The sequence below is a fragment of the Xenopus laevis genome, chromosome 9_10S (genome assembly GCF_017654675.1).
Source record: "Xenopus laevis strain J_2021 chromosome 9_10S, Xenopus_laevis_v10.1, whole genome shotgun sequence".
In the NCBI taxonomy this organism is placed as follows: domain Eukaryota; kingdom Metazoa; phylum Chordata; class Amphibia; order Anura; family Pipidae; genus Xenopus; species Xenopus laevis.
Window position 1 is genome coordinate 97,514,610 of NC_054388.1, and position 24,675 is coordinate 97,539,284.

Sequence of the window (24,675 nt, forward strand, 5' to 3'; positions counted from 1 at the left end):
AACAAATATCTCTGCTGTTCTCCTATTATAGGTGCCTTCCAAGAACTGAATGCAGAAGACATTACGGAGGAGGTCGGTAACATGTGGAGGAATATGTATAAACTTTCCAAAACATTTGCTGACATGCCTGGGCCCAAGCGAGTGGCAGAAAACATGAAGATCAAAATCGATAAATTCAAAATGCATCTTCCTGTTATCTCTGTCATCTGCAATCGTGGAGTAAAGAAACGACATTGGGAACAGGTACTGCAGGCAGATTTTCTTGCTCTCTCGCCCAACCCAATTTGGGTCACATTAACATATGTTAGGATTCAACTCAAGGGTTACATATAATTCTTTGTGTTCCCTGACCTGTGGCTTCACTCTTTACTGCAATAAACTATTTTGTTGTATAAATATGAACATCACAGCTTGTTGAGCCTTTGAATACAGACGCTTTCTGTATCTATGCAGGATAAGGGGAAGAGCTGCAGATGCAAATTTGACTAATTATGTATTCTACAGATCTAAATTAATCCAAATGAATGTAAATTTACCACATTTTGTTAAATGGCTTTTTTTTTACATCATTGTCAAAAGTAGCCTTATCGTAGAGTATGATTTAACATAATAAAGCAAAAACGACTAATTATTACAAATTATAACAGTAATAGGGTGCAATATATGAAATATTTGCTCCATATCTGGAAACCCATATCAACCAATCAGATGCTTGCTTTAAAAACTGTAAATTCTCCTGTTCTTTGGCTGTTATAAGCTACTAGAACTGGAACCTTACACTTTTTATTATATTACCCTCGATAGCAGGGTACAACCGACTACATACTAGGTCAGGGTTATGTAATTCCAAGCATGGTCTGGCCACCTAAATCTTGAAAAGTATAGTATAATTAATATTACAGTGAAATGACAGAACACATGCAGACCAACGCTAGCATCAGAATCCAATGCAGGTATTATTATTATTATTATTATTATTATTAACATGTATTTATATAGCGCCAACATATTGCGTCAATGTCATCTTGATCAGCTTAGTTATGACTAGAGGTTGAGCACCTTCTATCAGATGTAGACTGAGTATCAGTTATGTACAGCTTTGCTAAAGCTTATATTAGCATTCATCTCACTATTGAAATGCTGTTCAGCATATTGAATATTAATAAGAGTTTAAACACATTAATTAGAATAACACCAATGTTGGAAAATGTATGATTATGATTTAGCAAGGTAGTCATGTATTATTACTGTGCTATATGTCCATGGGTGGTCCAGTGAGAGGGTCCTATATCTGTTGTCAGCAGTCTTTGACATTAATTTTAAAATTAAAGTGAATTAAAATTAAATCAAATGAGAGAAAGAGTTGTAATTAGTTTTTACCAACATTTGTTGTCTATTGTTTTGTAACTATAGCATTTTCTATGTACAGCTTTGTTGTGTGCATTTATTATTAATAAAAAGACCTTTACAAAGGCAACTTAATGATGCATTTGCATGTATTTTTGCTTTAGATCAGCGATGTTGTGGGCTATGACATTACACCAGCTCCAGAAACATCGCTTCTTAATATGTTGGAATATGGACTGTCAAAATACATTGAAAGGTAAGAGTCCATTTTCTATAATTTACAAAGATGTAGCAACCAAACGTTGGGATCAAATAACAGCATGGGGAAAAATTGCAGCTCTGCAGTAGCCCATAGTACAGTCATTAAAATATGGCAACCAGCTGTAGGTAGAAGAATAAAAGCAACATTTTGATTGGTGCCCGTTCAGATTTGCCCAGTGCTGATAAATGCACCGCAACTTTTGAGAGCTTAACCCCAACTTCTCTTGTTATGCTCCATGTCTGCTGCAAATTGCTTAAGTCATAGACAAGTGAGCACTTCAAGAAGTTAGTCCATAGGCAGATTAGACTTTTTGCTGAGCACAAGGAGTTATTTTTTTTTTGCTGAGCACAAGGAGTTATTTTATGCTCATTGGCAGTTAAAGGTTTTGAAAATGAACCTTACACGCACAAGGTGAATGATTTAGTCAATGGGCATGTATACCATCCTGACAGTTTTCAATAATATAATAATAATGTAATAACCACATTTTGTACTACAACTTCCATCCGCATAAACATATTATGGATTATAGCTGTAAGTCTTGTAACATAAAAGATGGAATCTTATATCAACACTTAAACCAAATCCCCAGGTCTCCATGCCTACAAGCCCACTCAATATAAGAGGACCTTAGGTGCAGCAAACCCAGTACCTACTAGTTGGGCCTAAAAGTGTGGAGAGCACAGCAGTGTCCTGACTGTTCTGTGTACATCTGTTGTTTCAGTAGGTATTATGTATTTTAAACATGTTTCTTTGTAGCACTCTAAACAGCATTATGCTCACCCTTCAGGTGTTTTATTGCAGAGTATTATTGGGAAGTCATATTTACACAGTAATCAGCCTTTGTTAGCACGGTGCCTGTCATAGCACTGTTAGGTGAAATACTCTTATATCCATACTGAAGATTCTGATGCCTACTTTGGTGATCCAAGAGAGTTCTGGGAATAATTTTTAGCCTCAAACAAACATCGCTTTTGTCATCTCATTGTTTAAATAAAGCTTCCTCATCTCTCTCTCTATGGTAAGACATCACTTTAAAGATTTTAGGGTTAATATACTCCACGAGGAAATACGTCGGAAATCTCAGGCTAACTGATGCAACTCCACAGTACCTGCAGCTTTTGGGGATTGTTCCCAAAAAGGTTTATGTTGTTGGTTGCATTCTATGCAACTTATTGCTCAGTGTGCCCTTATTGCAAAGATGCTATTATTTCCCATAATATTGTCAGGGGTTTTGTGGCTCCATAAGAGGCAACAGATGACATATTGGGTGGCTACTCTTATTGGTATGTAATCTCATTACACACTAATAACACCCTAACACTAGGTTTTTTTTTTCTTATTAAAGTCCGAATGCCAAAAACTCAAAAAATTCTTTTTGACTATAAAATCTAAATTTTTAGTGAAAAAAAACCTTTAAATTATACGACGAGGATGGGAAAAGTCTGAATACGAAAATCTGGCATCTCAGACCTGCTAAGGTTGTAAATAAGTCAATAGGAGAATAATTATATTATTATTATTGATAAAAAAGTGGAAATAACCGTGCGCATTTGCTTGGAGTATATTTCAGAAAATAATGAGAAAAATTTGGATTTTGATAAATAACCCCCTCAAAGTTGCCAACATGACATTACACCAAAGGCTATGGCACTCAGCTTAAATTAAAGAAGGAAAGACTTTTTGCACTTGGGGGTGCACCCCCAAGTGATTGTATTTACTTACCTGAAACCCCGGGCCTGTACTCCTATCAGCAGAAAACGTCACCGGCCCAGGGTTATTCCTGTGAGCACCACGGAGCGATCCTCTTCAGGCTTCTTCTTTCTTCAAATTTCCCAGGGCAAATGCATGGACAGTTGAACGAAATAGCTGACTTTTAGTTAAGTTCAGCTTTTCGTTCTACTGCGCATGCACAGCCGCACGAAGAAAGAGGAAGATGTAAGAGTAGCACTCCGTGGTGCTCACTGGTATATCCCCGGCCCATTCAGTTTTCTGCTGGTAGGAGCACCGGCCTGGGGATTCAAGTAAGTAAATATAATCACATTTGGCACCCCCAAGTGACTTGGTATTATTGTAACAGCACAGGTATCGCTCCTATTGGGGATGGCTTTTAGCAAACAGGTATATAATCTCCTATTATTTGTGTGATACAGATTGGAGCAGATTGGTGCATCAGCCAGCAAGGAATATTCCCTTGAGAAAGCTTTGGAGAAGATGAAATTGGAATGGTCCAACATCATCTTCGTTTTCATCCGATACAGAGAAACTGTAAGTCTAAGCTTCTTGTGGGTTTTCTGTGCAATGCTTGGCACGTGGGTGGTCTACTACTGTGCCGACTTTCAATCACTGTAATTTTAGAGCAACTGTTTTGCCCTAAATTGTTTTCCCGTGGTACAGTATGTTCACAGCTAAAATAATTACATAGCCTGTCACTGAATAGAAAGGTATAATTTGTTGTAAACCCAGCTTAGTCCATAGATAGGATATTGACATATACTTTCTTAACAGACGGAGAATAATAGGTTCTGCTTATTATAATATAATAACCAGTTACTGGCACAGCAAAAGGTTATAGATATAAACAAGTATCTATGAATAGGAGAAATTCATGTTTATGTCATAAAAAAGACTTGCTGCCAAAAAACTTGGAGGGCATGTGAGGAACACACCCACCTCTTTACTCTCAATAGATGTGGATCTAATCCTACGTAAACCAGAAACATGGCATTTCAACAATGTTACAAAAGAATGTTTATTGATAATTTTTTTTTTTAATTAGTACTAGGGCTGGATTAAAAGTGGAGCGGAAGGGGCAGCTACACGTCTTACACCCACACAGGTCCTCCAGATCTGGGGCCATAGTTGCTGCAAGTATCACTGTTATAAAGGACCGGACTTAACATTACTAGTGTATCACACTGAAGTCAGTGAGAGGTAGTTGGCAAAGTGACCCTGTGCCAAACTGTAGAAATATAATTCAAAATGCATTTTGCTATTTCAGCTGGTGGAATTTCACAGACGCTAGCATCAGTTTCTCATGCAGAGTGCCAGCAAACTTTGTCTAAATTTCCCAATTACACAAACATTATTTTAGAGGATAATCAATTTTTACTCTGAATTTGGACCAATGTGGATTTTTTCCATGGTCCATGTGATCCTTTAAGGACAAAGAAAGGCTTAATCACTGGGGGATGCCTATTAGACACCCAAAATTATTTTAATCACTAACCTCAGGTGATTATATCTCGTCATATCACGTCTAGACTACTGTAACTCTCTTTTAATTGGCCTTCCCCTCCAGAGACTGTCACCTCTCCAGTCCATAATGAACACTGCTGCGAGGCTCATACACCTCAGCAACCACTCCTCCTCTGCCTCGCCATTCTGTCAATCCCTGCACTGGCTTCCGCTACCTTTCAGAGTCAAATTCAATTACTATAGTACTCTCTCAAAAACACAATCCTGCAATCTGTTATACCTCTTCTCTGCTCATCATAGATCTAGACTGCAAGCTTGCCTACATCTTTCCTCTCCATGTGCATAAGGGCAGACAAAATTGTTATGGGTGCAAGTAAAGAAGAAAAGGGAAGCTTGGGAAAGGAAGGGGAGATGTTAACCTTAACTGGGACGGGCATTCCCATTACATCCCAGTGTGCTTCTGGAGCAGTAGGAGTCAGTTGAAGGGATCTGGTCATTGTTTGGTGGAAATAAACATGCATAAATACTTTATATGAGGGTCAGCAAATGAATCAAAATAACATGGACTTACTAGAAATTAGAGATGCACCACTGAATGCTCTCCCTCAAAAACACAAATAACAGAGAGGCAGGACACTCAAAGTATGAAAAAAACCCCAAAAGAAATGTAGTTGCATAATACCCAACGTGTTTCAACTCTTCAAAAATAATGTTGGTCTTCGCCAGGGACACAGAAACATGAGGCCTGCCTCCCATTATGTTTGAGGGGTACATACATATGAACTTTTGGTTTATTTCATACTTTGAGTGCCCTGCTCTTACTTTATTTGTGTGACACTTGGGGATCTTACAGGAGACCACTGCAGTGAGCACCATGATTGTGTTAATGCATTAAAGTGTGCACCAGCAATTACTATAGTACTCTTTCAAAAACACAATCCTGCAATCTGTTATACCTCTTCTCTGCTCATCATAGATCTAGACTGCAAGCTTGCCTACATCTTTCCTCTCCATGTGCATGAATAACAGAAATAAGGGGAATTCTATTTATGGGGTATCAGCAAAGAGAAAAAACTTATCATAGCAAATGAAATTACTGCTCACTACAGACCCAATATTTAGCCAGGGATGCAAACAAACTTCTAGCACTGGGTTAGAAATTTGCCCTTGGGCCCTTTAGCCTAAAGAAAGAAAGGCACTGGGCACAAATAAACAGAATATACAGTTTAATTTCCCTTTTTATGAAAGTTCTCCATATTCTCAGTCAATACAGGAAAAATGTTTTTTTTTCAAAGGAGAGCTCTGCTGACACCAGTTACAATGCTCGTTCAATGTGCAGTTGTACTGGAGCCAAAATATTTCCATCACTTTCTTAAATGTAACCAATTTACAGTATTTAATTATATTCCACAGCAGAGAAATAAATTGTGGGTCTAATACAAAAGACTGAATAATTCAGTAGCTTCTGGCTGGAAACAGCTCTGCATCTTTAGTCATTTCAACCCAGGATTCCATTGCAAATTACAATGTTTAAAATAAAAGCATCTGTTAACAAAAAAGTAAGAAGGGTGCTTAATGCACAATTGGCTTGAACAGAACTGGCACTAAATCCATTCTGTATGAAAGTACAGGGGGCTGCTCAGTTCAATTCTCAGCACAGCTCTTTCCAAGCAGATATGAACTGCATACAAACAGATTTATCCACAAGCACTGGAGAAATGAATGCTCAAAGGCATGTAACAAGAGAGTCAAGAGAGGGTCAAGAGTGAGTTTGTCATTTCATCCGTATACGTTTGTACAGTACACAGTGAAACGAAACAACATTCCTCTAGGACCATGGTGCTACACACAACATAGATGTACCGGACAACAGACAAAAAGTGCAACAGCAACGTACTGTATGCAGCAGATGCAGGAACACTGCAAATGGTCTTTTCATTATCTTTATTCATATATAGCTCTATTACTGTAAATAGAAGGACCTGTGTTTCTTTGAGACAGGGGGATTAAATGAACCATCATTTAAAAATGTAGGAAGATGCAGCAAGCAGAAATGCCACTGAGCTTTCCCATAATACCCTGATCATAAAGCGCCCTCATCCCAAAGGAAACATTATCCCTCTCATTTAAAAAACAACACTTTATATTCCAAAAATGTTTAGGGGTTGTAATAAAAGCTGAAAAGAGAAGTATAGCTTATAAACTGGATATTGTATAATTTGCCCAAGGATATACACTAAGGGGCTGATTCACTATGGGTCGAATATCGAGGGTTAATTAACCCTCGATATTCGACTAGGAATTGAAATCCTTCGACTTCGAATATCGAAGCCGAAGGATTTAGCGCAAATTCTGCGATCGTACGATCGAAGGATTATTCCATCGATCGAACGATTAAATCCTTTGAATCGAACGATTCGAAGGATTTAAATCCAACGATTGAAGGAATATCCTTCGATCAAAAAAACTTAGGCAAGCCTATGGGGACCTTCCCCATAGGCTAACATTGACTTCAGTAGCTTTTATCTGCCGAACTAGGGGGTCGAAGTTTTTTTTAAAGAGACAGTACTTCGACTATCGAATGGTCGAATAGTCGAACGATTTTTACTTCGAATCCTTCGATTCGAAGTCGTAGTCGAAGGTCGAACTAGCCCATTCGATGGTCGAAGTAGCCCAAAAAATACTTCGAAATTCGAAGTTTTTTTACTTCGAATCCTTCACTCGAATTTAGTGAATCGGCCCCCAAATATACCACAGAAACTAGTCAAAACTCAGGAAAATAATTATGCATGTATCTATTTATATTTACATAGACAAATACAAGAGGTCCTCTGCACTAAACCCATTAACAATATATTAAGGACATTGAAACATTGTGTTCCTTAAGCTACTAAAATGCCTTAGCCTTTAAACAAAGCTGGGATTGTTTGTCCATACATTGCAATATATTTAGGATGGCCAACTACGTCTAAGTCATACCCAGTATGGCCAGTCCTACACTCAACTTTCATCTGATTCATTAAGAATTCAATTACTTTATTATACATTTTACAAAGGGACTAAAAGTGGCGTGAAAATTATGATCGTTCGTTTTAATACACACGTGTAGAGCTGAATCATTAGACATACAGGTAGAAACAATAGAATTCTACCTGTATCTGATGATTCAGCACTAACAATGGCTGATGTTTGGGTGCCTTCAAAGGCGCCCAATCAAAATTTTCCGCCCAGCCCGATCGACAAGCCAACCTATATGCAAGTCTTCTGCCAATATCGGTCTGCCCTTTTCCCACCATACACGCACCAAATATCGTACGAAATTTTTTTTGTACAATTTATGCGTCTATGGCCAGCTAAAAACTTGGTTGTCTTCCCAAATTTGGTTGCTCATTTATTGGCCACCAATGGAGTGCAATGAGGTTGTGACCACAATATTCACATAGACAAATACAAGAGGTCCTCTGCACTAAACCCATTAACAATATATTAATGACATTGAAACATGTTGTGCCTTAAGCTACTAAAAATGCCTTACCCTTTAAAGAAACAGGGATTGTTTGTCCATATATTGCAATATATTTAAGTCGGCCAACTATGTCAAAGTCATCCCCAGTATAACCAGTCCTACACAACTTTCATCTGATTCATTTAGAATTCTATTGCTTCATTATACATTTTACACAGGGACTAAGTTTTACCTGCAACTTACGTGCTGCTTTCAAAGTTACACTCCCAAACTTGGTTGCCCTTTTATTGACCACCAGTGGGATCACCTGACTATAGCTGGGAAGGGTGGGAGCTACAACATGGAGCTGGCCACTGCTCCTGTTTTAATTATAACAAACAAGGGAAACAATATAATGTAAATATTTATATTTACATTATATAATTGCAGTGTCGGACTGTGACACCAGGGGCCCACTCAAAGACCTCAGACCAGGGACCCACCAAAAAACCTTAGACCAGGGGTCCACTCTCACTACTATTATTTTTCCTCTCCTCACTCAACTTCTATTCTAGTGTCTTTTCTTTATAAACTATAATCTATCATTCCATCTATTTAGCTTCTTTTTTCTAATAGAAATAGGGAATTGTCATGAATTGGCCAAATGTTTAGCAGCATGAGGGCCCACTGACACCTGGGCCCACCAGGAGTTCTCCTGGTATCCTGGTGGGTCAGTCCGACACTGTATCATTGGTATGCTCCATGGGCTCAAATGAATGTATGGGGAGGGGTGGCAGCCGGAATTTTATAAATGTTTTTTATAATTTTAACGTTGCTATGAAAAGAAGGGTCTGACAGTATTTTGGAACCTTGAAAACAAAAACTCCCGTAAAAAAAGACTTGAATCTGAAAGGTAGATTAAAAAAACAATAGTTGCCCTTTAGACTCATCCTGCATGGACCAAAAATCCATTGGAGCAAAATATAGAACTCACTTTTTTACCTGGACCTGAATCTCAATTCATAATAAATGTGTCCCATAGGGTCATACCTAGTGATGGGCGAATTTATTCGCCAGGCGCGAATTCGCGACGAATTTGTGCGTTTCGCCGCCAGTGAATAAATTCGTGGAACGCCCGCGAAAATTCGCGGCAAAAACGGGCGCCGGCGTCAAAAACGGGCGCCGTTTTGTGAATTTTTCGCTGTTTCGCAAATTTTGCGCGAAATTCACGAATTTTTCGGCGAAGCGAAATGGCGCAAATTCGCCCATCACTAGTCATACCAAAAGTATATGTCTTCTGAAACACCAATCACTGACTGTAAACAGTGTTGATTCCAGCAAACCCAAGTCGCTAAGACAATTACAGTTTTATTATTATTATTATCACCTCTAAGTACTCAGCTCTAAGCTGGAAGGTATGTAAAAGCAAATAAAGCTGGCATTGTACATTCCATTAACCCAACTGTTATAATCTAGCTTCTCACCACTAGCTAATGTGTGACCTAGAGGTATTTAATGATATATAATCACATACAGTGGGTTCTGAACACTGGGGAACTGACATTCTAATTCTGTAGGTACGTGACACTACTTAGCTTGCATGGGGGAGAGTCAAGAGACTATTTGTGCTGTTTAGCAGAAATGATATTAATCCAGGCAATTTTACTGTCAGTATGATTTCCAAAGAAGCCTTAGTATTTAAAAACAGCTGCTCTTTTCTCTTATCTATGCCACAATGTTGTGTGATGGTTTTCATGTCTAAAAGGAATCCAGTTGTGAGCAATGCCATTGCTATTGGTAGTTTGGCCCAGGACAAAATAACCTGTAGCTTTCCAACTGAACTACAACTTTCAGTATTCCCAGACAGCTGATGGATACAGTAATATGCTCAGAAGCAGCTACTAATTAACTTTTAGTATGATGTAGAAAGTGATATTCTGAGTCAATTTGCAATTGGTGTTCCTTGTTTAATTATTTGTGTTTTTTTTTAGTTATTTATCTTTTTATTCAGCAGTTTGCTATTTCAGCAATCTGTTTGCTAGGGTGCAAATTACCCTAGAAATCATTCATTGATTTGAATAAGAGACTGAAATATGAATAGGAGAGGCCTGAATAAAGAGACATGTAAAAAAAAAAAAAAAGTAGCAATAACAATACATTTGTAGCATTTGTTTTAAGATGGGGTCAGTGACTCCCATTTGAAAGCTGAAAAAAGATATTTATTTACTCTCTTTGTGGCCACTAGGAATGACAGAATAGGTTTGTCAATGTGTGAAGTGGATTATTGCTAGCATGTAGTGAATCTTGGGTTGATGCAAAACCTGTGGGACTCATGAGTTACCGATGGGTGACTTGGATTTGTGATATAAGAGTATGATTGCAGATCAAGTACAGGTGATGTCACATGTGTTTATTCTTCCCTTTCCCTCAATGATATCACCACACATATTGCAACCCCCTTCAGTGACGATACTAGACCACCCTCCAGGGACATCTACACCTATAACCCACCTATATGTGAGGTCACCAGTAGGGAAAACTTTGGAAACCATTGGCTCATTTAAGAGAGAATTCTAAACAAGGAGAAGTTGACTTATATCTCCCAACAAAATGATCAAGTTCGATGACAAAATACGTTTTCTATACCAATAACTATGGGAATAAACTGTGAATTTTGTGAGCTGGGATAGAAATGATGCATGTCCTGTATTTTTTTCTCAGAGCACAAGTATCCTGTCTGCTGTAGACGATATCCAGTTATTGCTCGATGATCACATCATTAAAACTCAGACCATGTGTGGCTCTCCTTTCATTAAACCTATTGAAGCAGAAGCCAGGGTAAGCTGGAATTGTATTAGCAATGACTTCATCTGATACACCATGACATGTAATTGTTTTTAATGAGAGCACACTCAAGTTATGAACTGTTTTAAAATTGCAAATAATGAATTTAAAGGAGAAGACAATGCTAAAATTAAGTAAGCTTTATCAGAAAGGTCTATGTAAAGACACCAGTAAATCCTAAAGGTAATGCTACTGTGCAAAAACACATTTTACGTTGTTTTCGGGTGTCAAACGCGAAAATTTCAGGTTTTTCTCACGACAATCCGAAAAAGTTCTGGTTTTTCAAATCCAATTTTCTCGAATTTTTTAATTGATAAATAAGGACAAATCATGGATTCTAGTTTGGTAGGACTTTTTTTGTTTCAAAAAATCAGAAAAAATTAGGATTTTGATAAATAACCCTCTTAATAAAGAGCCAGTAGAGCTTGAAACATGTTGTGTAATAAAGCACTTTAAGCAGCAAGCATTGCATTGTGGCTTTCTCTCAGTGGCTTTACTTAACAACTAACTTGGTTTTTACCCATTTTTTTGTTCATCTTCCTTACAAAGTTCCTCCAATGGAAGATCACTCAGCAGATGCAAGCCCTTTGATACCTGGCTCCTGCAGGGGAGGCAAATGAAATGCAATTATATACTGTATAAGGAAGAATTGTCATTTGTTAATCATAGGGACAACATATTAGAACAATAACAAGTGTTGTTCCTTCTAGGAATGGGAGCAGACCCTTGTTCTGATTCAGGAGATCATGGATGCCTGGTTAAAGTGTCAAGCAACCTGGTTGTACTTAGAGCCAATATTCAGTTCTGAAGATATTATTGCACAGATGCCTGAGGAAGGACGAAAGTTTGGCATTGTGGACAGCTACTGGAAGAATATTATGGCAGAGGCAGTAAGTATTGTTTCCTCTGTAGATTGCGATAGTTTTATCCAATTGTGCCCCTCTGTCAATATGATTAACAAGACAATAGGGGTAATTTATCAACACTGGGCAAATTTGTCCATGGGCAGTAACCCAAGGCAACCAATCAAATTGTTGCATTTATTGTTCTACTTGCAGTTGGCTTTATTTAAAAAGGGAATCACTGATTGGTTGCTATGGGTAAATGCCCATGTGCAAATTTTCCCAGTGTTGATAAATGAGCCCCTATGATAGCATTATATAGACAGCAGACCCTCTTTAAACAAAGCATATCCTAGAAAAAAAAGACTTCTAATCTTTAACCTTCTAAGACTTTTAATCATCTAAAAAGGCTCTACAAAATATCTCATGTATCACGTTATTCTTCAACATCTAAATGTACTTTGACTGACAACTTTAAACAGCTTATTCAAAGCTATAATACTTGATGAGGCACGATTGCTAAAGTGTGAAACTTGTTTCGAAACTATAACTGGAAGCCAAGCCTGAAGGCCAGGTAGATAAATATTTGTGAGTGAACAGTTTTATTTTTTGTATTCTTGTATGTTAATGTCAAGTAGACTTCAAAATAACTAGAATAAAAAAAACACAGAAATCATTGCTCTAGAGCTTGCCCTCTTTAGGGTAGGGGCACACGGCGCGATTTCGCCGCGATTCTGCGCTAAGCGAGTGGTCGCTGCGTTTTTTAAGCCGAAATAGCTTTGCTAACTTTGGCGCTGGCGTCAATGCAAATCGCGGCGAAATCGCTGCGCTAATTCACACGCGGCGATTCGTTTTCTATTGTCGTCCGAAGTTGCCTCGCTGGGCGTTTCCGGGCGACAGTATTAGCGATTTCGCCGAGATTTGCATTGACGCCAGCGCCAAAGTTAGCAAAGCTATTTCGGCTTAAAAAACGCAGCGACAACTCGCCCAGCGCAGAATCGCGGCGAAATCGCGCCGTGTGCCCCTAGCCTTAGTGCTCAAGTTCCAGGGGCATCGAGAGCAGACAATAAACAGTTGCAAATGGTCTTTAGGATAGGATCCCAATCCACTGCTTTGGACTCCTGTAGAGAGGCATGTTTACCAGTGTCAAAGTCACAACTTGCAGGTACAGTATGCTAAGACTCCTGTTAGCACAAATGCTGCAAGTTACCTTGGAGCAGAGAAGCTGACATCTATACTCTAAAAATAGCTTATTATACTAATCCTAAAGGATACTGGCAATGAAGAAACCAGTTTTAATTATCTGCAAATTATCTTCCTGCTAATTGCAATCTTGTGTAATATAAACAAACACTGGCTCTCTAATAAAGCAACAGAAGTGCTTGCACACTAATCAGTTTAGTACCGGCTACTGAAAGATAATAACCTATTCTCCTGTAGCCAAGCTGTCGAACAATAAATATCCAACTCCAATGTTCCAGAGCAAGTTTAGAAGGAGGGCAAATAACTGGGCACCTTTGTTAAAATGGACCATGGATGCCAGACATGATATCATTATGTAGCTGCTGTGCTCTTCCTTTTATAATGATCCCATTCAAAAGTGGTGAATTTGCCCAGCATAATTATTTTTTTGAAGCTTATAATTTGAGTTTTGGTGCCTCACATTGTAGGTAGGGAATATAGACATCATCTAGACAAGTTAATGATGAGTCCAATAAACTGTATTTGCAGAGACTGTTTGTTCATATTATTAATTATACAATGTACACATAAAGTAAACTCTTTTTTCATTTAGTGCCTCTCCATGGACTATGGTAAGTAAGTAAGGGTGGAGAGAGAGGGTAATAATTTGACCTCACTCTTCTTTGCAGTTCATCCTGCTAAGTTATTAGTTCTTTACCTGATAGAGCACAGGTAGTGTGTGAAGTATTGTGTAGATGACACTGCACTTTATTTAATAAAGAAACAGATTTGGAGCAGCATAAATTAGTTTCATATTATTTAGTCAGTTTGTATAAAGTTTGGTGTGTTTAAATGAGAAGTAAAGCTTAATAAGAAAGTAGGCTAAAAATGCTCTATATTAACATTTTGGTCAACATTGGGACCTTTATGAAGGATTTCAACAGAAACATTGGACACAAGTGTCATGTCAAATAAATGCACTTAATGCAAGAGAGTGTGTGTGTTGCTAAGCAGCTCTAAAGCGTCAGCTTTTATGTGACATGTAAATTCATTTTCTGCTTGATGAATTATGATAACCCCCATTGCCTGCTTCTACATTGCAAGAGAAGTGACAAAAATAAATCTCCCTCTTAGAGTAGAAGTAACTTGCCCTTTAACAATCAGTGAAAAATTTGGATTAAGCAAAAAAGTTCTACGCACTGCCTATTCACTGTGAATGCATCAAATCCTCTTCTCGGTTATCCCAGCTATCCCAGCTTCAATTAGTTAAAACAGAACAATACAGGCTTTATGTACCCTCCTTTAGTTCACCCTCAAATTCCTAGTGAATAATTAGTCAGGAAGGTGTGTCTTCAAGTTTAAGAAAACCTTCAAACAGTTATCATATAGAAAAAAGTGTTTTTGAAGACACACCTTCCTAATTATCCACTAGGAATTTGATGGTGAACTAAGGGAGGGTACATTAAGCCAGTATTGTTCTGTTTTTTGATACACTTGAAAAAGGGTATGTAAGACCCGAAACATGTCGTGTTGTAGTCTTTAATAAATCACAGCATTTAGCTACTTTGGAGTGCTCTCCTCTTACTTTATTAATTGGCTAAGTGAAAAATATAGTTGTGAAAAAAAAATTTAAAAAATGGAAATTGTTATTTATTTGCAAACCATCCTTCTGTATTCAAATTGAAAAAATAAAAATAGGATATTAAATATGTTCAAGTAACATCATCCAAGAACATAAAAGCTGTTCCTACAGTAAATAAATATGTTGATATTCTGGATACATTTTTATGTCCATTAAATGAGTGTATTACTTATAAGTGTAGGCTAAAAACATGCTAATTCAGTTGAACTGTAATAAGCTGGAGATTTTGTGCCCTAATCAGCTGATTAGTGTATAAACCAAGTGATAAATAAGACATCCAATTTATATAGCAAACAAAACAGATTATTGTGAGAGGTTGGTGGCAGGACCTTCCAAGGTAAACTGAAAGGATAAGTAATTCCAAAACATTAGGGGGCAGATTTACATAGGGTCGAATATCGAGGGTTAATTAACATCGATATTCAACTGCCCAATGTAAATCCTTCGACTTCGAATATCGAAGTCGAAGGATTTACCGCATTTCCTTCGATCGTACAATTGAAGGAAAAATCGTTCGATCGAACGATTAAATCCTTCAAATCGAACGATTCGAAGGATTTTAAACCATTGATCGAACAATTTTCCTTCGATCAGAAAATTGTTAGGAAGCCTTTGGGGACCTTCCCCATAGGCTAACATTGATGTTTGGTAGGTTTTAGATGGCGAAATACTTGGTCGAAGTTTTTTAAGAGACAGTACTTCGACTCTCGAATGGTCGAATAGTCGAACGATTTTTAGTTTGAAACGTTCGATTCGAAGTAGCCAAAAAAAAGCATTCGAAATTCGAAGTTTTTTTTATTCTATTCCTTCACTCGAGCTAAGTAAATGGGCCCCTAGAACTAAACAGATAGGGTCCTGTAAATCTTTCCTACCTACCACTGCAATGACACTGAGAACCATCCATAAATTACATTTCAATGCAATTGTTGCTTGCCAATATTACACTGTAATCAAATACGAGACAGACAGATATAGGGTTAAAGTATTATTCTTCTAGCAAAAAAAATGAAACCAAGAACAGAGAGTGAAGCGTAGACATCATAGAGTGCTCTTACTGGATCTTCTTGCACTGAATGCACTACTGATCCTGCATGACTTGGAAATTTTTATATTGTCCATTGTTACTTTTAAGGTGGCTATAGACGTTAAGATTTTTAAAAGATATTTTCGACCAAGCTTATCTTGAAACGATTGTTTAAATGTACAATTGGTCCATCATAAAAACGGCCATTTCAAGCGATATTGTCTAGTTGAAGCTAGGCAAACTGCGAGTAACTGCCTGCTTGGCCCTGAAAACAATTGGACAATGGATAGATTTGTTACTGTGAGGGATGATTAAGAGCATGGAAATGTGGCTGGAGCAACACTGCTATGAAAGTTATTTCTATCCAGTACATGCTATACTTGAAGAGGAAATCCTGTTTGAAAACAGCAAACAGGATTTCCTCTTCAAGTATAGCATGTACTGAATAGAAATAACTGGGGACCTTAACCTTTCATAGTGGTGTTGCTCCAGCCACATTTTCAAACAGGATTTTCCTCTGCACTTCCCCTTAAAGGAAAACTATACCCCCAAAATGAATACTTAAGCAACAGATAGTTTATATCAAATTGAATGACATAGTAAAGAATCTTACCAAACTGGAATATATATTTACATAAATATTGCCCTTTTACATCTCTTGCCTTGAGCCACCATTTCGTGACTCTATCTGTGCTGCCTCAGAGATCACCTGACCAGAAATACTACAACACTAACTGTAACAGGAAGAAGTGTGGAAGCAAAAGGCAGAACTCTGTCTGTTAATTGGCTCATGTGACCTTACATGTGGTTTGTATGTGTGCACAGTGAATCTTACGATGTCAGGGGGCGGCCCTTATTTTTTAAAATGGCAATTTTCTATTTATGATTACCCAATGGCACATACTACTAAAAAAGTATATTATTATGATAATGGTTCATTTACATGAAGCAGGGTTTTACACATGAGCTGTTTTACTCAGTATCTTTTAATAGAGACCTACATTGTTTGGGGGGTATAGTTTTCCTTTAATGGCTGACATTGGTATTGTATCAACTAAGAAGTCATCACTTGTGACCTAAAAATTGAGTTAAGGATTAATGATTTGTCATTTATTTTAATTGCTGTATTCTAAAATTGATATTTTTATTAGCTGCTTCTATTTTGCTGTAGGATTAGTTTCACAGTTCTAAAGGGGAGATAGACTTTCTGGGTTCACTGTTGCTCAACCATGGGATGCCAAATGGCTCTGGGCTACATGTAAAGAACAGAATTAGTATAACAAGTTTTGCTTTCAGTACCAGGGAATCCAGAACTGCAGAGTTCAGTGCAGTGAAGGGAGGCAGCTATAAAGGTCAAGGAAAGTAAAAATCATTGAGGGGGTACCTATTTGTCAGGCTCGCCTTAGTGATTAGAATCTCTATCCTTGTTCATCTGGCAGGTGCTCCTCTTTGCTGAGAAATGCACTGGCTTGGTGTATACTCCTAACAGCACCATGCCACCATCTTTTGACACTATCCAATGGCTCTTTCAGCTGTCTGGAACCATGAACTTCATAGTAAAATCTCTGAATTTAACTGTATTGTGGTCATCATAAAACCTCTATTGACTTTTAAAACATTTCTTTCTTTAGGTGAAGGATACACGAGTGCTTATCGCAACTAAACAGGAAAACATGCTAGGAAGACTTCAGGAATCTAATGTCCTGCTCGAGGATATTCAGAAGGGTCTTAATACATATCTGGAGAAGAAAAGACTATACTTTCCAAGGTAGACCTTTCATTGTTTACAGTAGATTGCAGGATAACTAAAGCTTTATGAAAAAGTAGGATAGAAATGTTACACATCAGGTTTTTGACATTGGTAACCTTTAAGACTTTAACAGTGAACTACTTTAAAATATTCACCCAGTAAAACTTTTCTACTGATTTATAGCATGTGCTCTGGGCTGATGACTGTTGCTTGAGCTTAGGGGCCCACTCACATTGTACAGTGTATAGAGTAGGGATGCACCAAATACACTATTTTAGGATTTGGCCAAATCCTTTGTGAAAGATTCGGCCAAATACTAAACCAAATCTGAACCTTAATTTGCATATATAAATTAGGGAAACAAGTGGGAAAGACAAAAACGCACATAGTTTTGATTTCCCTTTTTTGGGTAAGAAAAGTCACATGATTTTTTGGATTCAGATTCCGGTCGGCCATGCACGTGGATTCGGCCGAATCCAAATCCTGCTGAAAAAGACAGAATCTTAGCCTGAATCCCAAACTGAATCCTGGATTCAGTGCATCCCTAGTATAGAGTTATTTAATCATTTCATCAGATTAAATTAAACATGGATGTTCAGAAACCAATGCATTCTGCTTCAGAATTTAATAATCAACCCAGCAGCATCTGTTTCAGTTGACCTTTTGGCCATTTTCTGCTTGGTGGTTTCCAGTAACCCCTAATATTAGCTACTCAACAACAGCTCAGAGCACACTGAACATGTGCAGTGCTACTGACTATGAAAAGATGGCATAACTAAATGCTGAACTCTTGTTATATGGCTGATTAACCTCTCTGCTGGTGTAGTTGAGAATATAAATTATAGCATTCCTAGCCATATTCATTTTTGGGCTTTAGTTTTCCTTTAAGTTCAGTTCTTGCACACTTACATACAGACCACAACGTCAAAGGGCATTGCTAACTGTACTGACAGTAGCACAGTGGTGTATATAGTGAATAAAGTACCTCCTCTTGTAAAATATAAGGATATTATAAGTTACCGAGGAGTTTCATGACCATATAAAAACACGAGGCCGAAGGCCGAGTGTTTTTATACAGGTCATGGAACTCCGAGGTAACTTATAATATCCTCATATTTTGCAACTGGGGGTACTTTATTTATTATAATACACAAAATTCAGTGAGTCATGTGACAGAAATTACATCACAACTCACCGTTTATAACTGATGACATCAGAACTCACCGTTTATAAGGATATAATTTACAGGATATTCATGGCTTTTGTGTATTATAAACATATAAATATGTAACGACCAAGTTCAATGAAAAAATAATGCAAAATTATTTTTAATAACTGATTTTTACCATGGAAGTTAGTTCATAAAGTAGGCTCTACTTATATTAACAACTTTAAGTGCTTAAGGCAAGAACTGAACCTAAAACGCTAACAGAGGTGCTGCTAACAGAATTCAGTAGCGTTCATTGCCACAGCCAAGCCTCTACGGCAGGGATCCCCAACCTTTTGAACCCGTGAGCAACATTCAGAAGTAAAAGGAGTTGGGGAGCAACACTAGCATGAAAAATTTTCTTGGGGTGCCACATAAGTGCTGTGATTGGCCATTTAGTAGCCCCTATGTGGGTTATTAACCTACATTGAGGCTCTGTTGGGCAATGTACCTGGTTTTTATACAACCAAAACTTACCTCCAAGCCTGGAATTCAAAAATAAGCTCCTGCTTTGAGGCCACTGGGAGCAACATCCAAGGGGTTGGAGAGCAACATGTTGCTCACGAGCTACTGGTTGGGGATCACTGCTCTACGGCATTACAAAGAAGGTGTTGGTAATAATTTAAGTGATGCTCAATAATGTACCGGTGTTTTTTCCTTTTAAAGATTTTTCTTCCTCTCCAATGATGAGCTGTTGGAAATCTTATCGGAAACCAAAGACCCACTGAGAGTGCAGCCTCACTTAAAGAAGTGCTTTGAAGGGATTGCCAAACTGGAATTCACAGAAGATATGCAAATTACCGGAATGATCAGTTCAGAGAATGAAATCGTTCCTTTATCGCAGAAAATTTACCCAGCGAAGGCAAAAGTAAATGGTTCCTGACATTTTTTTCCTGGCTGCTCTGCTGACTGCTCCTTTTAAGAAGCAAGCACATTATCCCCCTTTTTTCTGTAATAAACGATTTATTCAGGAAAATTCATTGACTTGGGAAATCTCTTATGTTGTGCCGTGCCTCCAATTAATTTACCATTCCCAGGGTTTTCTTGTGATGAACGACACTTGTGCATACATAGTGCACAAGCAGTAAGTAATATGGTGACCAAACACTCATTTGGTTTTTCCCAGGCTGGTGAGGCATATGTTTTGGTACCTGTTTAGGTATTTAGCGCTAGAAAATTGAGTTTAATGCCTCAATCATGGACAATGCAACTGACAAACAGAAAGCAGAGTATACAGAGGACAGGCATGATTTTCAATGGAGGATACTCTAGCAACAGTTTCTGGCTTTTAAGTTCTTAGAAAAACTGTTATCAAGGAAAATTACTTTAAAGGAGAACTAAACCTCCCCAATAAGACAATACTCTACCTACTACTCTAGGTAGTCGCCCTCTCTGCTTCCCCCCGCATAGTTAGTTACACCTGGAATTGAAATCGGTGCAGAGTAAGTGCAGTGGAGCTTGTGGGCGCCATCTTCCGGACCTCCGTCCTTCAAGTGAGCGATCTATTGCCGGAAATCGCAGGAAGGAAGGAAGGAAGGAGAACCTGAAGAAGATCGGAGATCTGGAAGATTGTGCCCATGAGCCCCGCTGTGCTTACTCTGCACCGATACGTGAGCAAGCTTAGGTGCAATTTCAGGGGTAACTAACTATGCGGGGGGGAAGAAGGGAGGGGTACTACCTAGGATAGTAGGGATTTTCTTATTCCCAATGTCCAGCGTGCTTTAAATGGGGCTAAGATGCATACTGAAATGATAAAGGCCATTGTATTTATACCCTCACTTCTTTTTATTATTATAATCATGCTTGCATACTATTTGGTTTTGCAAAACACGCTTTTGTGTGGAGGGGCCCTTTACAGTTCTGGAGGGTACACTTTATGTAAAGTTGTAACTGAATGTATTCATCTTATTTTAGGGCATGGTTGAAAAATGGTTGCTGCAGGTGGAGGAAAATATGCTATCCAGTATGAGACAAGTCATTCGAGATGGGATAGATGGATATGTAGAGGTAAGCACTCTTCAACAACTTCAACAAACATTCTTATAACGCTAGAGATTTGACCATCCATGTCTTTGGTATAATGAGCTCATCTTTATACTGTATATGAGCCTGACACACACAGACAATAATTAGTGCAATGGAGGGGCTCATTATACCCAACCCTTCATCTCTTTTTAGCTTTAATGTTTACAGGGGATTGAGACATGGCATTAGAGATAAGTACAAAACAATCCCACATATTCTTTTATTAAAAAAGAATAGAAAAACACATTCAATGTAAGCCATATTTTTGTGTCATAGATAGCATACGTATAAAGTGCCTAATTTCACTTTTTCTCTTATTAAACTGTTAAATATATAGATATAGTCAGTATTATAATAGAAAGCAGGACAAATCCAAGGCAGTAGCTATGACTGCAAAGTGCTTTTATTGGGGAAAAATGCTCCACAACATGTTTCGGGCGTTGGCCCTTTATCAAGTGACAGATTGATAGACAGTTGGCACCATTATCCTGCATACTTTTGTAATGGAGATCATAAAATCTTGTTGGGCATCCACTGGCTGCATTTGGGATCTGCTGAGAAGTGCAGTTTAACAACCTCAAGAGGACTATTGGTTGCCCAATCCATTCTAAAACCTGCAAATTGTTTGTCAATGAGTTCCATCCCTCAATGAATCAAGTTTATTGGACAACAAAGAAAGACTGAATTCAAGCCATTAGAATGGAATACAGAGAAGTGGCTTTGGCTTCCTACAATGAAAGATGTCTTTAAGTAAAATCTGTTTTTACTGGTTTTGCTTCCTAAAAGCAGAGAAATTGAATACATAGGAATATAAATAATTATATATTTATGAAGCTTGCATTTGGCAGTACAGTGTATTTATAAGGAACAAGTGGGATGTAGGTGTCTCCATTCCTACCTCTACCTTAACATGTATTGCAGCAAGTGCAGTCTGTAGTGGAGCCCTGGACTTACCACCTACCATAGCATGGGCTGTATTTCACCCACCGGTGACACCTATAGCAGGATTTTCAGTCTGGTACTAAGTGCAGAGGACAGCCAGACCCGCACAACGAGGTGCACTTTTGTGCTATTTACTTTTTGCATCTGTGGTCAACTTTCTGCATCCATGGGCAACATTAATTGCCCCTAACAACCTAGCAATGCATATTAAGCAGAGTTTCAGATACAGACCTATATTTGTGATTTGCATACCTATCAGTTATGCGTGTTTGGCAATAAAACGTAAGCAGGCTCCCAACTTTTTTTTCTGTTTTCTGCTAAAGGTTCCTCGGAAACAGTGGGTTCTACAGTGGCCTGGCCAAGTAGTTATTTGTGTTTCTTCTATTTACTGGACAAAAGAAGTATCAGAAGCAATTTCAGAAGGAACATTACCAGTAAGTTATTGTGTCTCTTGGATATTTTTGAAGTGATTCAGTGGCATCAGTACATGTATAGGTTGTAAACAATTTTGAAGAAAAGTATATTTAGCATCTTGATTTGATGGTGTCATGGAAACTTCACACAGCATAAAGTTGGTCTGACCAGTTATTTTTCTTCCATAGGCTTTTCTGGAGAAAAGCAATCAGCAAATCGGAGAGATTGTTGAACTGGTGCGAGGGAAGCTTTCTAGTGGTGCAAGGGCCACTCTTGGAGCACTTACTGTCATTGATGTTCATGGTAAGTGATAATGAGGAATTAATATACATGTTTTGTGCTTGCATGTTTGTCTTAGTGACTGAATGTAAAGGGGCAATAAAGTAAAAAGAACGTACTTGAAATGTAAAAAAAAAACAGGAACATTTTTATAATGCATTATGATTTTTAATGTGTTTACGTTTTTTGTGATTTGATGATTTACGGTCCCTTATACAGTACCTATGCTTTGTCCTTTTACTCACTGCACTAGTCACCTGCATAGTTACATAGTTACATAGTTACATACCGTATATACTCGTGTATAAGCCGACCCGTGTATAAGCCGAGGTACCTAATTTACCTAAGAAAACTGGAAAAATTTATTGACTCGTGTATAAGCCTAGGGGCTGATTGAAAATCAATCTGTACCTGCACCCACTGAATAACAATGAAAGGTAGGCCTGCCCACAGTTTAAAAAAAAAAAATTGTAAGCACACCAGTCACAGTAAAATAACTTATAACTCAACCAGGGGCAGAGAGATGGAAAGATGCAGCAACTACATACGAGGCTCCTTCTGCGGCCCCAACAGTGTGCAGGACACATGTAAATGTTTACAGTCCGCAGCAAGAGCTTTGAAATTCCTCTGCTTATTTTGGTCACAAACTCTTCTAGGAGAATATGGCCTGGATGGGGGAAGGGGGTCCAATAATCCCATTATTATAAATAAGCCCCTGTTTAGCAGTTGGTGCTGCCATGCTGGTTCCTGTAGGGAGAAGATAATCCATATAGAATACAGGGCTAGCAGTGGGTGCTGGGAAATAACACAACACTTTATACAAAAGGGCCCTGGTCCCCACACCCCATTTTGTGAGCCTATGAATATCAATGAAGTGAGGAGTTACTAATGACACACCCAGGTGCTGAAAGTAGGGATTATTTTCTTTCAAATACCGTATATACTCCGTATATACGCCAATCCCTCACCGGATCCCTCACCTCCCTCTCCCATATATACTCCGTATATACGCCAATCCCTCACCGGATCCCTCACCTCCCTCTCCCATATATACTCCGTATATACGCCAATCCCTCACCGGATCCCTCACCTCCCTCTCCCATATATACTCCGTATATACGCCGGTGAGGGATTGGCGTATATACGGAGTATATATGGGAGAGGGAGGTGAGGGATCTGGTGAGGGATTGGCGTATGACCCGCGTATAAGCCGAGGTCGAGTTTTTCAGCACATTTTGGGTGCTGAAAAACTCGGCTTATACGCGAGTATATACGGTAGTTAAATCGGGTTGAAAAAAGACAAAGTCCGTCAAGTCCAAAATGAAAACCCAAAATCCATACACACACCCCTCCCTACTTTCACACAAATTCTATATACCCATGCTTATACTAACTATATAGTTTAGTATCACAATAGCCTTTTATATTCTGTCTGTCCAAAAAATCATCCAAGCCATTCTTATAGTCATTAACTGAATCAGCATCACAACAGCAGCCGGCAATGCATTCCACAACCTCACTGTCCTGACTGTGAAGAACCACCTACGTTGCTTCAAATGAAAGTTCTTTTCTTCTAGTCTAAAGGGGTGGCCTCTGGTACGGTGATCCTCTTTATGGGTAAAAAGGTCCCCTGCTATAATGTCCTCTAATGTACTTGTAAAGTGTAATCATGTCTCCTCACAAGCACCTTTTTTCCAGAGAAAACAACCCCAACCATGACAGTCTACCCTCATAATTTAAGTCTTCCACCCCTCTAACCAGTTTAGTTGCACTTAGTTTCTGCACTCTCTCCAGCTCATTTATATCCCTCTTAAGGACTGGAGTCCAAAACTGCACTGCATGATTAACTGATCAAAATCCATTCAGTCTGCGTCCTACACTGTATAAAACTGCAGCCCTGCTATGAAGTTTGTTTGGGACCCCTGCAGTACACTGCATTCTAATGTGTGGGGCCCATTAGCATCTGTGTGACTTTCTTCTCCACCTTGTAAATGTGCTTGATCTTACCTCTGCTTATGTTATCCTGAATTCAGTTACTTAACTACAGAGAAAGTAAGAACAAACAAGATAGCTCTTTAGAAAATATCAGATGTGGAAAAACAAATGGATGGTCATATATAACATGCAAGGCTGGGTGCAAAGTTCAAAAAGGGTCACAAGCTCCTTTTGTACTATGTGCCCGCCTTCTAGTCTAAATAAATTGCCTCAGGACTGTTTTGTGCCACAGAAACCTGTAGCCTCCCATGGATACAGTTCTGTGTTTGGCAATGAT

General features: G+C 38.5%; 1 protein-coding gene across 1 annotated transcript in view; it reads left to right on the forward strand.

The window, feature by feature from the left end:
- Nucleotides 1–24,675, forward strand: part of dnah3.S (dynein axonemal heavy chain 3 S homeolog) — a 169,807-nt gene that overhangs the window by 59,862 nt on the left and 85,270 nt on the right. Inside the window, exons 18-27 of the mRNA XM_018239192.2 lie at nt 32–243; nt 1,512–1,603; nt 3,763–3,877; nt 10,974–11,090; nt 11,807–11,986; nt 17,418–17,554; nt 19,410–19,611; nt 20,658–20,750; nt 22,034–22,144; nt 22,313–22,427. Of these exons, the coding sequence (XP_018094681.1) occupies nt 32–243; nt 1,512–1,603; nt 3,763–3,877; nt 10,974–11,090; nt 11,807–11,986; nt 17,418–17,554; nt 19,410–19,611; nt 20,658–20,750; nt 22,034–22,144; nt 22,313–22,427 (1,374 nt within the window). The remainder of the gene's footprint in view (nt 1–31; nt 244–1,511; nt 1,604–3,762; nt 3,878–10,973; nt 11,091–11,806; nt 11,987–17,417; nt 17,555–19,409; nt 19,612–20,657; nt 20,751–22,033; nt 22,145–22,312; nt 22,428–24,675) is intronic.